Genomic DNA, 17,849 nt, shown 5'->3' with positions numbered 1-17,849 from the left:
AGATAAACGTATAGTTAGATTTGCAACATCCTCCATCAGAATTGCAGCTCAATCAGGAGAATACTTTGAATATCCACAAAATACAAAGCCTTGCGCTGGGATGCAATTAGATTCCAGATATATCGAATATATATTGACTTAACAGAACTCTTCCAGTATTGACTCCAGGCAACAAATGAGAGCTATGACTTTGAGAATTCAAACGAGTGAAACAAAGTGCATAAAAACAAACAAACTGTTTCTTCATGAGGCGGTTTAAGTTATAGTGATTTCTGCCGTTCTAGCTGCAAAATGTTTTTACTAGATAGACTGTTCACAATATTGTCTCTAGATGCATTTAGTTTTAGTTCAGTGAGAGCATCTAGTATCATTTTGATGGACGCATTGTTGCCCTGCTGTTGACGCCAAGTGAGGAGCATCTGATAATGTTTATCACTGCTTGTGCGGAAGTCCGAACTAATACGTTCTATGTCATTATCCGGGAGGTTCATTGTTCTCATAAATCTATTAAATATATTAAATGGTACTTCGTGTACAATACAATTGAAACAGGTTTGCCATTCTGTTGAAAAAAAGCAAAAAGGAGAAAACACATTACAAACCCAGAAAATTTAATCTAAGAACAGGGCACAGTCAAACAAATGACATGAGATACATTCAGATTACTCTGGTTTCAAAGTACGTCCTATTACCCAATTTACTGGTGCTCATACAGTGTGTATTGTTAGTAATATTTAGATAACGATAGATGTAACCAACAACTGCAGCATTCATCTCATGTCCAAAATAAAGAACATGTTGTTTTGCTAAAAGGACACAGTATAGTCACAAAAACAACTATAGCTTAAAGGGACACTCTAGGCACCCAGACCACTTCAGCTCATTTTAAACTGCAATAATTACCTGCTAGGGTTAAGTCCTCCTCTAGTGGCTGACTTCCGGGTTCTTAGAAGACTTTTGGTCATCTAGACAACGCTGGACGTCCTCAAACTATGCATGAGGACTTCCAGCGTCACCAGAATCCCCATAGGAAAGCAGTGAATAATGCAATCCTATGGGGAGATCCTAATGCGAGAATGGCCATTGCTGCGCATGCGCATTAGGTCTCCCCCACCGGCGGACGTCGACAGGGGAGGAGCATGGACGGAGCTAAACCAGCGCTGAGGGACATCGGTGCTAGACCCAGGTAAGTGACAGGAGGGGTTATTAACCCCTTCTGCACCACTGCGGGCCTTGACAAAGGGGGAAGCTATAGTGCCAGGAAAACGAGTTTGTTTTCCTGCCACAATAGTTGCCCCTTAATGAAGATCATTCCCCTGCAGTCTAACTGCTTAGTTTTGGTCCATTTAGAAGTTAAATCACTTTGCTTATGCAGCCCTAGTGACACCTCCGTGCATGTGACTTGCACAGCCTTCGTAAACACTTCATGCAAAGTGAGATCTAATGTTTACACTTCCTTTATTGAACATTCTGTTTAATTTCGCACTTCTTATCTCTGCCCTGTTAATAGCTAGCTAGACCTTGAAACCTGTGTGTGATTAAAGTTCAATTCACAGAGAACGCATCTATATTGAAAAATATATATTTTTTTTCATGTAGGCTGTGTGAGTCACATCTGGGGGAGATGTGGCTAGAGTTGCATGGACAGAAACAAAAGTAATTTAACTTCTAAATGGCAGCGAATGGGGAGTGAGACTGCTGGGGCATGATATATACACAAAAAACAAAAAGTTGCTTTGGTGCAGAATCTTAATTATAATTTAAATAAGTAAAAAATGTTTACAAGTGGCTTCTCTAAAGTCTGTACAATTACCATGATGAGTGAATTAGCTTTATAACGGTGTAATGTAATTGTCTGTTGACAATACTTACCATTCTCTGTAAGCTGCCGCGAAAGATGTGGACCGGCACAGCGCTGCACAGGAACAAAATACATAATTTAAAATTACTAGTTGATATTTTCTATAACAGGATTTATTACTCTTTAAAGCAAAAAGAGTGCAAGCTCTCGAATAAAATTATATTCCATCTGAGGCTTTCATACAAAAAAGGCACAATTTCATAGACTTTTGATTCTAAGAATATGCTCGCAAATGGGTGCAGTTTGCAAGAAGTGCATTGGGAAATTTCTGTCCCTGTAGCCTTTAGTATACTGCTTACAACATTGTTTTCCTTATAATCGTATTCTTCTATTGCCAAACAGTGCCTAGAGCAGAGGTAGGCAAGCTTCGGCAGTACAGATGTTGTGGACTACATGTCCCCTGATGATTTGCCAACATTATGGCTGCAAAGGCATTATGGGAGATGAAGGCCACGACATCTGTAGTGCCAAAGGTTCCCTATCCCTGTCTTGGAGGTCAGGGCAACTCACTCTTCTGAGACTAGAAAGTGTATCCAATCCCATTAACCCCTTAAGGACCAAACTTCCGGAATAAAAGGGAATCATGACATGTCACACATGTCATGTGTCCTTAAGGGGTTAAAGGACCACTATAGTGCCAGGAAAACATACTTGTTTTCCTGGCTCTATAGGGTCCTTGGGTCCCCCTCACCCTCTGGGTCCCCATCCCGCCAGGCTCTAGGGTGAGGAAGGGGTTAAATTCCTACCTTTTTCAAGCGCCGGGCTCCCTTTGCGCTGGGGAATCTCCTCCTTCTGCCGTCATCGGCTGAATACGCATGCGCTGCAAGAGCCGCGCACGCATTTAGCCAGTCTCAATGCTTTCCTATGGATGCTGGCGTCTTCTCACTGTGAAAATCACAGTGAGAAGCGCGGAAGTGCCTCTAGCGACTGTCAATGACACAGCCACTAGAGGCTGGATTAACCCATTTGTAAACATAGCAGTTTCTCTGAAACTGCTATGTTTACAGCAGGCAGGGTTAATCCTAGATGGACCTGGCACCCAGACCACTTAATTAAGCTGAAGTGGTCTGGGTGCCAATAGTGGTCCTTTAATTCTCTTTTCTTCCAAACTTCTCGTTTGCATCAGAAACCCAACCTCTCTCCATTCCAGCTGCAGTATTTTTCCCATTGTATATGGCTAGATAGATGGAGGACACTATAAACAGCAGATAGCAGTGTATTCAATACCAAATAAACATCATTATAGTCTCTACCTGCAAAGCCTGTTATTTTTATAGAGCTTAACAAAACAGGCATTGCCATATAAAAACACAGGAGCAAAAATACAAGAACAAATCATAATAAACGCAACTTATTACAAACAATGCCTATTCAATGCTTTGATATTGGGGGTTCCGCGTCACATGACCAAGTTTTACTGGTGCCTTTAGTGGCTGTCAAGGGCCACTTGAGGGGGATTTAACCCTAAAATGTAAACATGGCAGTTACTACAAAACCACAATGTATTACATTGCAGGGCTAAAATGACAGAACCACTATCCAGAAAACATTACTGAGACAAAGTTGCCTATGCAACTTTAGAGGTCCTTTAATTGTAGTCTCTTGAATCAGCCATAAAGTTTGCCGTACAACCAGCAAGTAAAAATGATCAGTCATAATGTGCACAGTGCACCAAAAAAGAAAAAAAAAAGTTAGTGGACAAGTTTAATGTATATAAGTAACTTACCTGCTGACTCTCCTCCGTACAAGCTCCTGAGGGCACTTGAGAAGAACAATTAATGCAGCGAATTTGGTTTGGGCAGGTTTCTGCAGAAGTTTCTGCAGGATGTTGAGAAGCATTCTGTTCTTCTGTCTGCAAAGTAGGCTCGTTGTCTCCAGTTTCCATCTGCGATAGCGGCAGAGGGCTCTGTACAGAGATTCCGAGTTTGGAATGAAGCATAGTAGAGTATGTATAAAAAATAATCATTGTTCGATTACTGTTATTTATCAAAACATAAACATTGTAAAACTTGCTTGCCATCGTTTTCTTAGTAGCTTTAACATCCACTGACAATACATTTACTATAACAATGTTACCATTGTTACTTATAGTTTCCTACACTAATATTTTTTTATTTACAGTTACATGGAGTTATTAATAATCTGGCTGATAGAATTTGATTGGCAAATATTCTAATTGTTTAAATTGTTAAATAAACAACAAATGTTTATTCTGCTATACCATTACCACTCCCCCCCCCCTCTCTCCCTCCCTCCCCACACTCCTGCTTGCCCCTCTTAGCTGTAAATTCCTTTAAATAACAGTGTATCTCTACTCCTTAGGTCCAATCCCCAAACAGCTCTGCAACAAAGCCTCTTCATTTCGACTTGGCTCTATCCGCTCACCTGCCCCTTCTCCTGCCCATCCTGGTTCCTTTTAACTATGTAGCATGGTCTTCCAGCTGTTTGGAACTACAGTCAATCACCTCCTCATTCCCTTCACAATCAGTAACTGCAATTAACTTTTGTATTGGTCTGTTTATACTGTATTGTTTATTTCCCAATTGTACAGCACTGCAGAATATGTTGGCACTTTATAAATGCCACATGCCAGTAATAAATAATAAATACAGAATTTAAGTGTAGCGGTACTTACCTTATCCGGGGGCCGGACGCGGTCCTCTCTTCAAGCCGCGCGCGGTCCTGCGGCTGCACGAGCCGCGCGCGGCTCGTCTGACTGTTCAGACAGGAAGGCGGGCAGTGACCGCGAGAAGCGGTCACGTGTCCCGTCTGCAGCTAAGAGCGCGCCGCGAATCTCGGGCGCGCTCTTAAAGAGACAGTGGGAGCCTAAATTGCAAAAAGGCTCCCATTGGCTCCTGTCATGCCAATCACCCCATACACTTACCTGTTGGGGGAGTGGAAGTGACAGGAGCCAATCACATTAGTTTGAAGGCTACTTATACTTACCCTTTTCCCTTAGTTCCTTGCCCTATCGTGGTTTCTGCTACAGTTCCCTTTAGTGCTTGTTGTGTTCAGTTGTGTTTCTCCGTATTTGACCTTGGCTTTGTATTCTGACTTCGTTTTCGCTTTATCCTATTCTGTACTGTTTGCCGGCTTGCTGATTCCTGTGTACCAGTCCCCGGCTAGTTTTCGTTTACGCTGTCTCTTTGTGCCCTTGACCTCGGATCGTTCCTGACTCTGTCTTATCCTATTACGTCGAGTCCGGCCACTCTAAGGTCCGGTAGACGTATCTCTCCTCTGTACTGTCTTCTGTTAGGCTGGATCCTGCGTGTAGGGGTATATACTCGTTACATTACGATAGGGCCATGGACCCCGCAGATTTAGCTCAACAGATGGCGACCCATGAGGCTAGATTTGTAGAGCAGGATCACCGTATGGATCAAATAGCTCAGGCTCTCCAGACGCTCTTAGCTAGAACCATTCCAGCAACCGCACCTAACCCTCCTGCACCCCTGCTTCCTGAAGTATCGACTATGCCTAACGCTACAGCACATTTAACGCCTCCTCCTAGGTATGGAGGGGATTCTAAGACATGCAGAGGGTTCATTAACCAAATAGAGTTTCATTTTGAAATGTATCCACGTTCATTTCCCACAGAGAGGTCTAAAGTTGGGTTCTTTATGCACCAACTTACCGACAAAGCACTTGAATGGGCAAACCCTATTTGGGAGGCTAATGGACCTATGGTGCATAACTTTCACAGTTTCCTAACAGCTTTTCGCAGAACTTTTGATACTATGAAAAGGTCTAAGAATGCCGCTAGAGCATTAATGAGGGTTAAACAGGGTTCTAGGTCTGTGGCTGATTACGCTATACAGTTTCGTACCCTTGCCTCACAGGTCGATTGGACCAATAATGGGTTAACTACGGCCTTCATGGAAGGTTTATCAGACTCTATATTGGATGAGGTAGCAGCTAAGGAGCTTCCTATTGCCTTAGAGGACCTTATTGACTACCTCATCGATATAGATAATAGGATTCGTGACAGGATCTATACTAAGAACAGGAATAGACGTTTTGTTACACCTATTCAACCCAGAGTTAATATACCGGAGAGTGTTAAAGTATCTGAAGAGGAACCTATGCAATTAGGGGTTGCCAAACTCTCAGATACTGAGAAATTACATAGGAGAAGGGAGGGACTCTGCCTATATTGTGGTAAGAGAGACCATATGGTAAAGGAGTGTCCTCTGCTCCCGGAAAACTCTCGCACCTAAGACCTTATAGGGGACTGGCCTTGGGTGTGATTTCTAAGTCTCCTACATTGCCTCCTAACCGACTGCTTCTCCCTGTTTCTTTACATATGGGAGAGAGTTGTATAGTTGAAAACATAGACGCCCTGGTTGATTCTGGGGCAGCCGAGAACTTTATAGACTCTGGTTTTGTAAAGAGAAACAATATTCCCATCAGAGAGAAGGAGATACCCTTGGCCGTTGAGGCCATAGATGGTAGACCATTGATATCTCCTGTTGTTACTCACGAGACTACACCGCTACACATGTACACAGGGGTTCTACACTATGAAACCATTCGGTTCCAGGTCATCACCTCTCCCTCTTCACAGTTGGTGTTAGGGTATCCATGGTTACGTGCCCACAATCCCATTTTTGACTGGGAGACAGGGCAGATAAAATCATGGAGTGAAGCCTGCCATGAGTCATGTACTATTGAAGTCACGCCTGTGAATTCTATTAACGTTCCTACTGTTCCTCCTTTATCTACGACAATACCCTCTCAGTATTTAACTTTAAAGACTGTCTTTGATAAAAGAGAGGCTGACAAATTACCGCCTCACAGACCCTACGATTGTGCTATTGATTTGTTGCCTGGTACTATACCTCCTAAGGGCAGGGTGTACCCCCTATCGGTTCAAGAAAACCGTGTCATGGAGGAGTACATTAAGGAGTCACTAGACAAGGGATTTATTAGAAGATCCTCTTCTCCGGCTGGAGCGGGGTTCTTCTTTGTATCAAAGAAAGAAGGTGATTTAAGACCTTGCATTGATTATAGAGGTCTTAACAAGATCACCATCAAAAATGCTTACCCTATACCTCTAATAACAGAATTGTTTGACAGGCTCAAACATGCTACGGTATTCACCAAATTAGATCTTAGGGGAGCATACAATTTGATACGTATTAAAAAGGACCACGAATGGAAGACAGCCTTTAACACTCGGTCAGGTCATTATGAGTATACCGTCATGCCATTTGGGCTTTGCAATGCCCCAGCAGTGTTCCAAGAATTTATTAATGATGTCTTAAGGGACTTTATTCACTCATTTGTTATTGTGTACTTGGATGACATTTTAATATATTCTACTGACATTCACGCTCATCACAGACATGTTACTACAGTTCTGAAGACCCTTCTTGCTAATGGTCTTTATTGCAAATTAGAAAAATGTCTATTCGACCAGTCCGAGGTCCAGTTTCTAGGGTATTTGATTTCCGCCGAGGGTTTTCGGATGGATCCCCAGAAGCTCGCTGCAGTCATAGAATGGCCTCTGCCGCAAGGTCTGAAAGCCATCCAGCGTTTTCTGGGTTTCTCTAATTATTATAGACGTTTTATCAAAGGTTTTTCGTCTATAGTAGCGCCTATTACTCGTATGACTAAAAAGGATGGCAATACACGTGTCTGGTCTACTGAGGCACTTCAGGCTTTTGACTTTCTTAAAACTACGTTCGCCTCTGCCCCTATTTTACAGCATCCTGTCCCCTCATTGCCATATATACTTGAGGTTGATGCTTCCGATATAGGGGTAGGTGCTGTCTTATCCCAAAGAGAGTCTCCTGACAAGCCATTGCATCCTTGTGGCTTCTTTTCTAAACAAATGTCCAAGGCAGAGAGGAATTATGATGTGGGTAATCGCGAACACCTTGCTATCATTTTAGCACTCAAAGAATGGAGACATTTGCTAGAAGGAACTAAGGATCCTATTCTCATATTTACAGATCATAAGAACCTATCCTACCTTAGCGAAGCTAAAAGATTGTCTTCAAGGCAGGCTAGGTGGTCACTGTTCTTGTCTCATTTTAATTATATAATCACATATAGGCCAGGTGACCGGAACACCAAAGCGGACGCTCTGTCCAGACAATTCGAGACTATTGACAAACAGGAGATTGATGTCACTCCTGTCATTCCCCCAGACAGGATAATAGCAACTACTATATTGTCTATTTCCTCGTCCCTCTTGCAGGCCATACAAGCGAAACAAGGCATGGCACCCAGCGAGAGGCCTAATGATAAATTGTTCGTTGACATTCCCGAGAGACGGGATATTCTGTCACTTTATCACGATACTAAGACTGCTGGACATCCTGGTATTTCCAAAACAGTGTCAGCCGTTTCTCGGTATTTCTGGTGGGATACCTTACGTAAGGATGTTACTGACTATATAAGTGCTTGTACTACTTGTGCATGTATGAAAACTTCTCGTAGAGTTCCTTGTGGGCTGTTGCATCCGTTGCCCGTTCCCGAGAGACCTTGGTCTAATCTATCAATGGATTTTATTGTTGAATTACCCCCTTCGAATGGTAACACAGTCATCCTAATGATAGTAGATCGGTTTTCCAAAATGGCTCACTTTGTGTCTCTTCGCAAGTTGCCCACTTCCAAGGAATTGGCTCTTATCTTCGCTAGAGAAGTGTTTCGATTACATGGTATTCCCTTATCTATTGTATCCGATAGGGGTAGCCAATTTGTTTCCAGGTTCTGGAAAGCCTTTTGTTCGGAGATGGGTATTTCCCTCTCATTTTCTTCCGCTTACCATCCCCAGTCTAATGGAGCTGCTGAACGTGCCAACCAGTCTCTTGAGCAGTACCTCCGTTGTTTTGTGTCTCACTATCAGGACAATTGGTCTGACCTGCTTCCTTGGGCTGAATTTGCTCGGAATAATGCCACTCATGATTCTTCCGGCAAAAGCCCTTTTTACGTTGTCTATGGCCAGCATCCCGTTGTTCTTCCGGCTGCATTCTCCTCACAGGGCATGCCAGTTCTGGATGAGCATTTGGCTGGTTTGCGTAATACTTGGGAGCAGGTTCAGCGTTCTTTGGTGGACTCTGCTGCCCGCCAGAAGGCTCAGGCTGACAAGCATCGCAGAGCGGCTCCTTCCTATGTTGTGGGGGACAGGGTTTTGCTTTCCACACGGAATATTCGCCTCCGGGTGCCTTCTATGAAATTGGCTCCCCGCTTCATTGGTCCTTATCGCATTATACATAAGGTTAATCCCGTTTCTTATGCCTTGGGTCTGCCTAAGAATCTGCGTATACCCAATGTATTTCACACCTCTTTGTTGAAGCCTTACGTACGCAACCGCTATACCCGGCATACTCCCCCTCCCCCTCCTGTCTCTGTGGAGGGTCATGAGGAGTTCGAAGTATCTGCTGTTATTGACTCTCGTTTTCTTAGGGGTCGGCTTCAGTACTTGGTACATTGGAAGGGTTATGGGCCTGAGGAGCGCAGTTGGATTTCTGCGGATGCTGTTCATGCTCCCCGCCTTGTACGTTCTTTCCATTCGCGTTTTCCTGCCAGGCCTGGTCCTGCCCGCCCGGAGGGCGTGTCCTCAGGGGGGGGTACTGTAGCGGTACTTACCTTATCCGGGGGCCGGACGCGGTCCTCTCTTCAAGCCGCGCGCGGTCCTGCGGCTGCACGAGCCGCGCGCGGCTCGTCTGACTGTTCAGACAGGAAGGCGGGCAGTGACCGCGAGAAGCGGTCACGTGTCCCGTCTGCAGCTAAGAGCGCGCCGCGAATCTCGGGCGCGCTCTTAAAGAGACAGTGGGAGCCTAAATTGCAAAAAGGCTCCCATTGGCTCCTGTCATGCCAATCACCCCATACACTTACCTGTTGGGGGAGTGGAAGTGACAGGAGCCAATCACATTAGTTTGAAGGCTACTTATACTTACCCTTTTCCCTTAGTTCCTTGCCCTATCGTGGTTTCTGCTACAGTTCCCTTTAGTGCTTGTTGTGTTCAGTTGTGTTTCTCCGTATTTGACCTTGGCTTTGTATTCTGACTTCGTTTTCGCTTTATCCTATTCTGTACTGTTTGCCGGCTTGCTGATTCCTGTGTACCAGTCCCCGGCTAGTTTTCGTTTACGCTGTCTCTTTGTGCCCTTGACCTCGGATCGTTCCTGACTCTGTCTTATCCTATTACGTCGAGTCCGGCCACTCTAAGGTCCGGTAGACGTATCTCTCCTCTGTACTGTCTTCTGTTAGGCTGGATCCTGCGTGTAGGGGTATATACTCGTTACATTAAGTCAGTGTGTGATGTTCTGTCTTCTTCAATCTCATCAACTATGTAACCTACTACTATCCACAAGACCAATGACAGCTTACAACAGTCAATAGTCATGCTGTCATTACCCCAGTGATTTTCCCAGAGTCCCCCTGTTCCTTCAAGTCAAATGTTAACTAGGGCAACATGTTGAGCAACCTGAATTCTGCATAGAGACGGTGAACGCTCCACATAGAGATACATTGACTCAGTGCATCTCTATAAGGAGATGCTGATTGGTGCAGCATGGGTGGAGCCAGTGGAATAAAAGAAGTGAATCGCTTCCATGGCTCCTGAGACGTCACCGATTACTGATTCATAAGGAATGTTTGCCATCTAGTTGTTCACAGATTGCCCCTTACCTCCATGGTATCTGTACTTGTGTTTGGCGCAATCAGTGGGACCTCCTCAGACATATTATCGCGACACGCTGAAGAACTGGATGCACTTGATCCCGGCAGCAAGTTTCCCCTTACATTAGCACCAGGCACCTGAAACAGAGTCACAACACTCCCATTACAAAAATGCCTTAATCTGACAGCTCATTTTGTTGCCCTGGGACAGCTTTTGGAGTTTGACAACTTTAGGTCATATTTAGACTTTTGCTTTTTTATTGAAGTAGAAGAATTTCCTACACATCTTTTATGACTCATATTCCTTCTACCTCCATACTTCTCTCCCTTTACAAACCTTTTTTTTCCCCACAGTTCACCGATTTGTTAACCATCACACTGTCTTCCCATACCCTTTAGGGTTACATTTAAAACTTCAACATTAGCCTATCATTGTCATCAAAGGTTGGATAGAGGTCTGCTTGATAAGAAAATACAATATCTTCATAATCAGCATGGTAAAATTGGGGTGGGCTGATGGAGACAGCGAGAGCCATGTTTTTTTTTTTTCAAACTACCCCAAAACATTTTCACACAAAGCCAAGAGAAGGCTGTAGCACTATACAATGAGTTTTAATGGTCATGGTGTTTAAAATGTTTATTTTTATTTATTTTAGGACGGACCAGTGGCCCAACATGCAGAATTAAAGGACCACTCTAGGCACCCAGACCACTTCAGCTTAATGAAGTGGTCTGGGTGCCAGGTCCCTCTAGGATTAACCCTTGTTTTTTTATAAACATACCAGTTTCAGAGAAACTGCTGAGTTTATAATAGGGTTAATCCAGCCTCCAAATCCTCTAGTGGCTGTCTCACTGACAGCCGCTAGAGGCGCTTGCGTGATTCTCACTGTGAAAATCACAGTGAGAGCACGCAAGCGTCCATAGGAAAGCATTGTAAATGCTTTCCTATGAGACCGGCTGAATGCACGCGCAGCTCTTGCCGCGCATGCGCATTCAGCCGAAAGGGAGGATCGGAGGCGGAGAGGAGGAGGAGAGCTCCCCGCCCGGCGCTGGAATAAAGGTAAGTTTTAACCCTTTACTCTCCCCAGAGCCCGGCGGGAGGGGGTCCCTGAGGGTGGGGGCACCCTCAGGGCACTATAGTGCCAGGAAAACGAGTATGTTTTCCTGGCACTATAGTGGTCCTTTAAGTAAAACACGTAACAAATACAAACAGTAACAACGTACTACCGGGTCTTAGAATGGCCGGAATTAACGTAATAGAATAAACAGTAACAGGCCAAGGTCAGGAATACAGAAAGGATCAAACACGGAAATAACAAAGGCAAAGGGTCAACGATACCAGAAATACGGAAAGTCAAGCCAAGTCAAGATCAAAAACCAATAATCAGAATCAGGAACACGCTCTCGGATAACCAACAAGATTGAAACCACGACAGGGCACTGAACAACTGCAGGTTTGGGTTTAAATAACCCAATAAATCCTGCTATTGGCTAATTTGGGTCCCATGACCCCAGAACGTGCGTGCACAGCGAAAACGTGACGCTGCACGCAGTTCACGTCACTAGTGAGGTCATTGTGGGCGGTGTTATTATTTAGCGCCGTCTTGCAGCGGCCGACATCCCTTCCAACGCTGGACCCGGCCGCCGATCCAAAAGCTGCATGGAGGGCAGGGCCGTTTGAATTAATTTGGGGGCCCCAAGCAACGCAAAGCCTACAGGAACCACAGCATAGCCATACAGTTTAAGTTCACCCACACTTTATATAAATAAAAAAGGTTTACAGTGCAAATACTGCTGTTGCATATAATGTGCATAAAATTTGAACATTTTCAACAATTGAACATTTGCAAAAAACACCACTGTACCATAAAATCAAATATGATGCAAATGATCTAAAACTGCTGTGCGCGTAGTGTGAAAGAGCTCCCTGTCCTGCCCCCTGTCCTATAGAGCTCTCTCTTCCATCCCTTAGAGCTCTGCCCCTTAGTGGTCTTTCTTCTCCCCCCACCCTCCCCTACCGGTCTCTTCTCACCCCCCCCCCCTGTATTCTCCTGACCTCCCTCCTCCCTGTGCTCTCCTCACCCTCCTCCCTGTGTTCTCCTCATCTCCCCCTTACCCATGTTCTCCTAATCTCCCCTTCTCCTCACCTCCCCCCTCCCTATGTTCTCCTCATCTCCTTACCACCCCTTCCTGTGTTCTTCTTACTCCTCCCCACTCCCTGTGTTCTTCTTACTCCTTCCCCCCTCCCTATGTTCTTCTTACTGCCCCCATGTTCTTCTTACTACTCCCCCCTCCCTATGTTCTTCTTACTACTCTCCCCCTCCCCTATATTCTTCTTACTCCCCTCCCTGTGTCCTTCTTACTCCCCTCCCCATGTTCTTTTTACTCCCCCCTCCCCATGTTTTTTTTTACTCCCCCCTCCCTTTCTCCCTATGTTCTTTTTACTCCCCCCCTCCCTATGTTCTTCTCACCTCCCCTTCCCTGTAGCACGGTCGATCACCTCTTCCTCCTGTCAGTCCGGCCGGGTACCGCCCGTTAACAGAAGATTCAGTTTCCTGTTCCCGGCCGGACTGAAAGGAAGTGAGCACTCAGTGTGCACTTCCTGTCAGTCCGGCCGGGAACAGGAAACTGAATCTCCTGTACCGCACGGTACCTGGCCGGACTGACAGAAGGAAGAGGAGCTCGGCCACGCTACAGGGAAGGGGAGGGGAAGGGGACTGGACGAGAGAGGCAGTGCTGCAGCCGCCTGAGGCTTTCTTTAGAGCGCTCAGGCGGCTGCAGCCTTACAGGAAGCACCGGCCCAGCTTGGGGCCCCAGGCCAGCTCAGGGACCCAAGCAATTGCTTGGTTTGCTTGCCTGGTCGCGATGGGCCTGATGAAGGGAGAGGCTCTGGCGGTGAGGTGAGTAACCTCTCCCTCCTTTAGTGCCACCATGCCAATCAGGCATGGCCACACTGTGGTGTCGATCGGGAACTGTGACATTTTAATTCCCTTATTTACTCATCGTGTCCTGTCCTGTGTTTACAAAAAATGTCATAAACTATGCTGACTTCCTAATATCATTGCAGATGAAATCTTTTATGTTGGGTTAAAATTTATAACAGAATGGTATAAAATAAGAGGTAGTTTAATAAGTGTTAGTTATCTGTCTCTGGAATAGTTAGTTCTATTTATTGCTAACATACCTTCTGTGAGTCTTCAAGTGAGGGATTTGTCACAAAAACTTCAATCAGAGTTGACCCCGAACTAGTACGGCTCTCCAAGGAACCCTTCAGTAGACAAAAGCATTAAACATTGAAGTTGACAGCTCTAATAAAGTTCTATATGAAATGGACAATAATATTGAGGTAGGCCTCTAAATAACAGAGCATTATCTGTTTTTACAGCGTTGAATTTTCCTTCAGATCTACAATCCCACCTGCTAGGGACATACTTCTTTACACATTATGTAATCTGCGTATACAAAGCATGCCACACATGTCACAGAGCACGCATTATTATTATTATTATTGCCATTTATATAGCGCCAACAGATTCCGTAGCGCTTTACAATATTTTGAGAGGGGGGATGTAACAATAAATAAGACAATTACAAAAAAACTTACAGGAATAATAGGTTGAAGAGGACCCTGCTCAAATGAGCTTACAGTCTATAGGAGGTGGGGTATTAGAAACATTAGGATAGGAAATATCAAGTAGGAGTGAAGCAGAGCTGGAGGAGAGAGCAAAGCACTATCCCATAGGAGAGCAAGAGACAGGTATGTAAGGGAGAGATTACTCTGGGAGGCCATACGCTTTCCTGAAGAGATGGGTTTTAAGGCCCTTCTTAAATGATTGAAGACTAGGGGAGAGTCTGATGGCAGTAGGCAAGTTATTCCATAGGAGAGGAGCCGCCCGTGAGAGGTCCTGCAAGCGCGAGTTGGCCGTACGGGTGCGAGCAGCGGTCAGGAGGTGGTCGCGGGCAGAGCGGAGGGTACGAGGAGGGGCATACCTATGGATCAGTGAAGAGATATAAGAGGGGCTAGAATTGTTCAGTGCTTTAAATGTATGGGTTAGCACTTTGAATTGACTCCTATAGGATACAGGGAGCCAATGTAAGGACTGGCAGAGGGGTGAGGTGTGAGAGGACCGACTAGAGAGGAAAATCAGTCTAGCTGCAGCATTCATTACAGACTGTAGCGGGGCAATACGGCTTTTGGGTAGACCAATCAGGAGAGGGTTACAGTAATCCATGCGGGAAATTACTAGAGCATGGACAAGCTCCTTGGTAGCATCTTGCGTAAGAAAGGGGCGGATGCGGGCTATGTTTTTGAGTTGGAACCTACAGGACTTGGCAACAAACTGGATGTGAGACTCAAAGGTGAGACCAAAGTCAAGTATGACGCCAAGACAGCGCGCTTGCAGGGATGGACTTATGTGGATATCACTGACTTGAAGGAAGAGCGAGAGAGGAGGATCGGTATTAGGAGGAGGAAAGACAAGGAGCTCAGTTTTTGAGAGGTTAAGGTTCAGAAAGCGTGAGGACATCCAGTCAGAGATGGAGGAAAGGCAAGCAGTGACACGTTGCAGGACGGCAGGGGAGAGGTCCGGGGAGGAGAGGTATATCTGAGTGTCATCAGCGTACAGGTGGTAGTTGAATCCAAAAGAGGCAATAAGTTTTCCAAGAGAGGCAGTATAAAGAGAAAATAGAAGGGGACCAAGGACAGAGCCTTGGGGAACTCCAACCGAGACAGGGCGAGGGGAGGAGGTATCCTTGGAAAAGGAGACACTAAATGAGCGTTGGGAGAGATAGGAGGAAAACCAAGAGAGGACAGAGTCACAGAGACTGAGTGATTGAAGAGTTTGAAGGAGGAGAGCATGATCAACTGTGTCAAAGGCAGCAGAGAGGTCAAGGAGAATTAATATGGAGTAGTGACCTTTGGATTTAGCGGAGATTAGGTCATTAGTCACTTTGATAAGAGCGGTCTCAGTAGAGTGGAGAGGGCGGAAGCCAGACTGAAGAGGGTCAAGGAGAGAGTTGGAATTAAGGAAGTGAGACACACGGGTAAAGACAAGTCTTTCCAAAAGCTTTGATGAGTAAGGGAGCAGGGATATGGGACGATAGTTAGAGGGGGAGGACGGGTCAAGAGATGTTTTTTTCAGGATAGGTATTACAGTGGCATGTTTAAGGTCAGCACGCATGACCAATACATGTAAGGAAAACATCACTGTTTGCATAGTTTGACAGACATGCTAGAGTTCCACCAGCAGAATTTTGTGTGTTTTGGAAACATAAATTCTCAGACAAATACTAAAGTACTAAAGTAGTACGGAGCCAATACCATATAGGCTCCAGCCCATGTGAGTGGTTTAAGCCATTTCTTACTATCATTCACTGTTTTTGTGTACCATCTGCACTATATTCTTTTTTTATTGTCTTGTTTTGTATGTAATTTGGATATTACATTTCGAGACTTTCATTGCACTGGAGGGGTGAATGTAACCCCACACTATTTATATTTATAGCGCTCCACATGCTGGTATATAACCTATACCTTCTCTTTGAATATTTGCACTTTATTGTGGATTAGGGTATTCCACTTTTTGTGTTGAGCTGCTTCTTTTATTCAGGCACTTTAGAGTATCACTCACTATCTCCGTAAAGGGATAGCTGTTTTTTGTGCGTGTAAATACTAAAGTAGTAATAGGTTTAAGAAAGGTGACATAACTAGCAGTGAATTAGGGCAAATTGCTAAACCTTTAAGTCTTATACAGCAATTAACCACAAACAAAAAAAAAAGTTTTCTTCTATCCAGTTTTAAAGAGCCATTATTGTTTTTAATGTATTTAAAAAAAAAAAAATTAAATGAACTTAATCTAGAAATAAAATGACATGTATTTTCAAACGATACATGCCCTTTATCACATTCATGAAGGCCCCAATGCTTTCCACTTTAATCATTGACCTTAACTAACTACTGCCTTAAGTAACAATTTTTTTTTTATTTTTTTATAAATGACCAGAATGATAAAAGAGATGCTCACTTGTTCACCAATTTAATTAGAAACGTTAAAGGGACAATCTAGTGACAAAAATAAATTTTAAAAAATACAAAAATCATTGTATGCATTTAAAGCAAGTCCTCCCTCACCTTTTGTTTTGGCCTCAAAGCTGAAAAAGATTAAAAAAAAAAAAAAAAAAAAGATAAACAATTAAAAAAACACAATTGGCATATAATAAATCTACATTATATTTTTAAAGAAACATAATTTTGGCTCATTTTGTTTTTGTTTTTCAAATTGTCTTGGTAAATGTATTCACTTAACAGTTAACTGGAAACGTAATTTAAGAATTTGAAGTCTAAACAGACAAGCTGGTTATAGAGCAGAGAAAGATTTCTTATTCTTTGGCTTGAAATATGCGAACAAGTTTTGAATTAACCACAGCCTGTTTAGTGACTAAACCGCTTTAGTGGATACAACCAAGTGTTTTTTTTTTTCTCTATTAATTGTGGACTTTCCCCTGTTAATGGCGACACACCCTGTGTAGACGCAGTTAGTCAGGTGATTTCAGGGAACAAAAAAATAAATAAAATTCTACCTGGTGAGGTCTGTGAAATGATTTGAAGATCTTATCAGTACATTATGCTAAACATTGCAACAGTATTTCCTTTTTAAAAATCTACACAACAGGACATTAAGCAATTTCCTGAACTCTGCCAAGACTCCTGTTACCGATCAAACTTAACAGGAAAGAAGGAACTAACACTCCCCCATCCCACCTCCTCCAAAAATTCCCCAAACTCATTTCAGACACCTCACTATCAAGCACTATTTATTGGAAATAGCAAAACATTTATTTGAAACATGACATGCATAGCTAGCACATACATGTGTGATAAAAGAGTCATTTTCAGACACACTTTAAAAGTAAATTATGTAAATGTATTTCTTTTTCATTTATTCAATCATCGTTTATAGAATGTTTAGGGGAAATTAGAATTTTTATAGAGTCTTTACAGTAGCCCCTATCTTGCAATATTTCACCTAGGGCCTGGAATGTTAATATAAAATCATCAATACATTTTCTTTTCACCTACATAAGGTGTACAAAATGAATTTAATTTTTTTTTTTATCAAATACCTTGCTTATAGGTATCTATAAGGACCCTGACAACATTCCCAGCAATACAGTTTACAGGAAATGGCAACAATTAAATAAATCAAGTTTTCAGGGCAGTACATAATTTCACTTGTAAAAATTACATATATTACATATAAAATAATCTTTATATTTAATCAAATTGTTATGTAGTGTAGTGTAACACTGTATTATAAACACTTGCAATCTAGCATATAATTCTAAAGGGTTCATTTATAAA

General features: G+C 43.5%; 1 protein-coding gene across 1 annotated transcript in view; it reads right to left on the bottom strand.

The window, feature by feature from the left end:
- Positions 1-39: 39 nt before the first annotated feature.
- LOC134579541 (tumor necrosis factor receptor superfamily member 10B-like) overlaps positions 40-17,849 on the bottom strand; it is a 35,644-nt gene continuing 17,834 nt past the window's right edge. The window contains exons 8-13 of the mRNA XM_063438868.1: positions 16,620-16,639; positions 13,674-13,757; positions 10,499-10,627; positions 3,588-3,767; positions 1,873-1,915; positions 40-562 (exon numbers count right to left, since the gene is read on the bottom strand). Of these exons, the coding sequence (XP_063294938.1) occupies positions 261-562; positions 1,873-1,915; positions 3,588-3,767; positions 10,499-10,627; positions 13,674-13,757; positions 16,620-16,639 (758 nt within the window). The 3' untranslated portion in view covers positions 40-260. The remainder of the gene's footprint in view (positions 563-1,872; positions 1,916-3,587; positions 3,768-10,498; positions 10,628-13,673; positions 13,758-16,619; positions 16,640-17,849) is intronic.

The sequence above is a fragment of the Pelobates fuscus genome, chromosome 12 (assembly GCF_036172605.1).
Source record: "Pelobates fuscus isolate aPelFus1 chromosome 12, aPelFus1.pri, whole genome shotgun sequence".
NCBI classification, from domain to species: Eukaryota; Metazoa; Chordata; class Amphibia; order Anura; family Pelobatidae; genus Pelobates; species Pelobates fuscus.
This window is presented reverse-complemented; position numbering and strand designations above follow the sequence as displayed.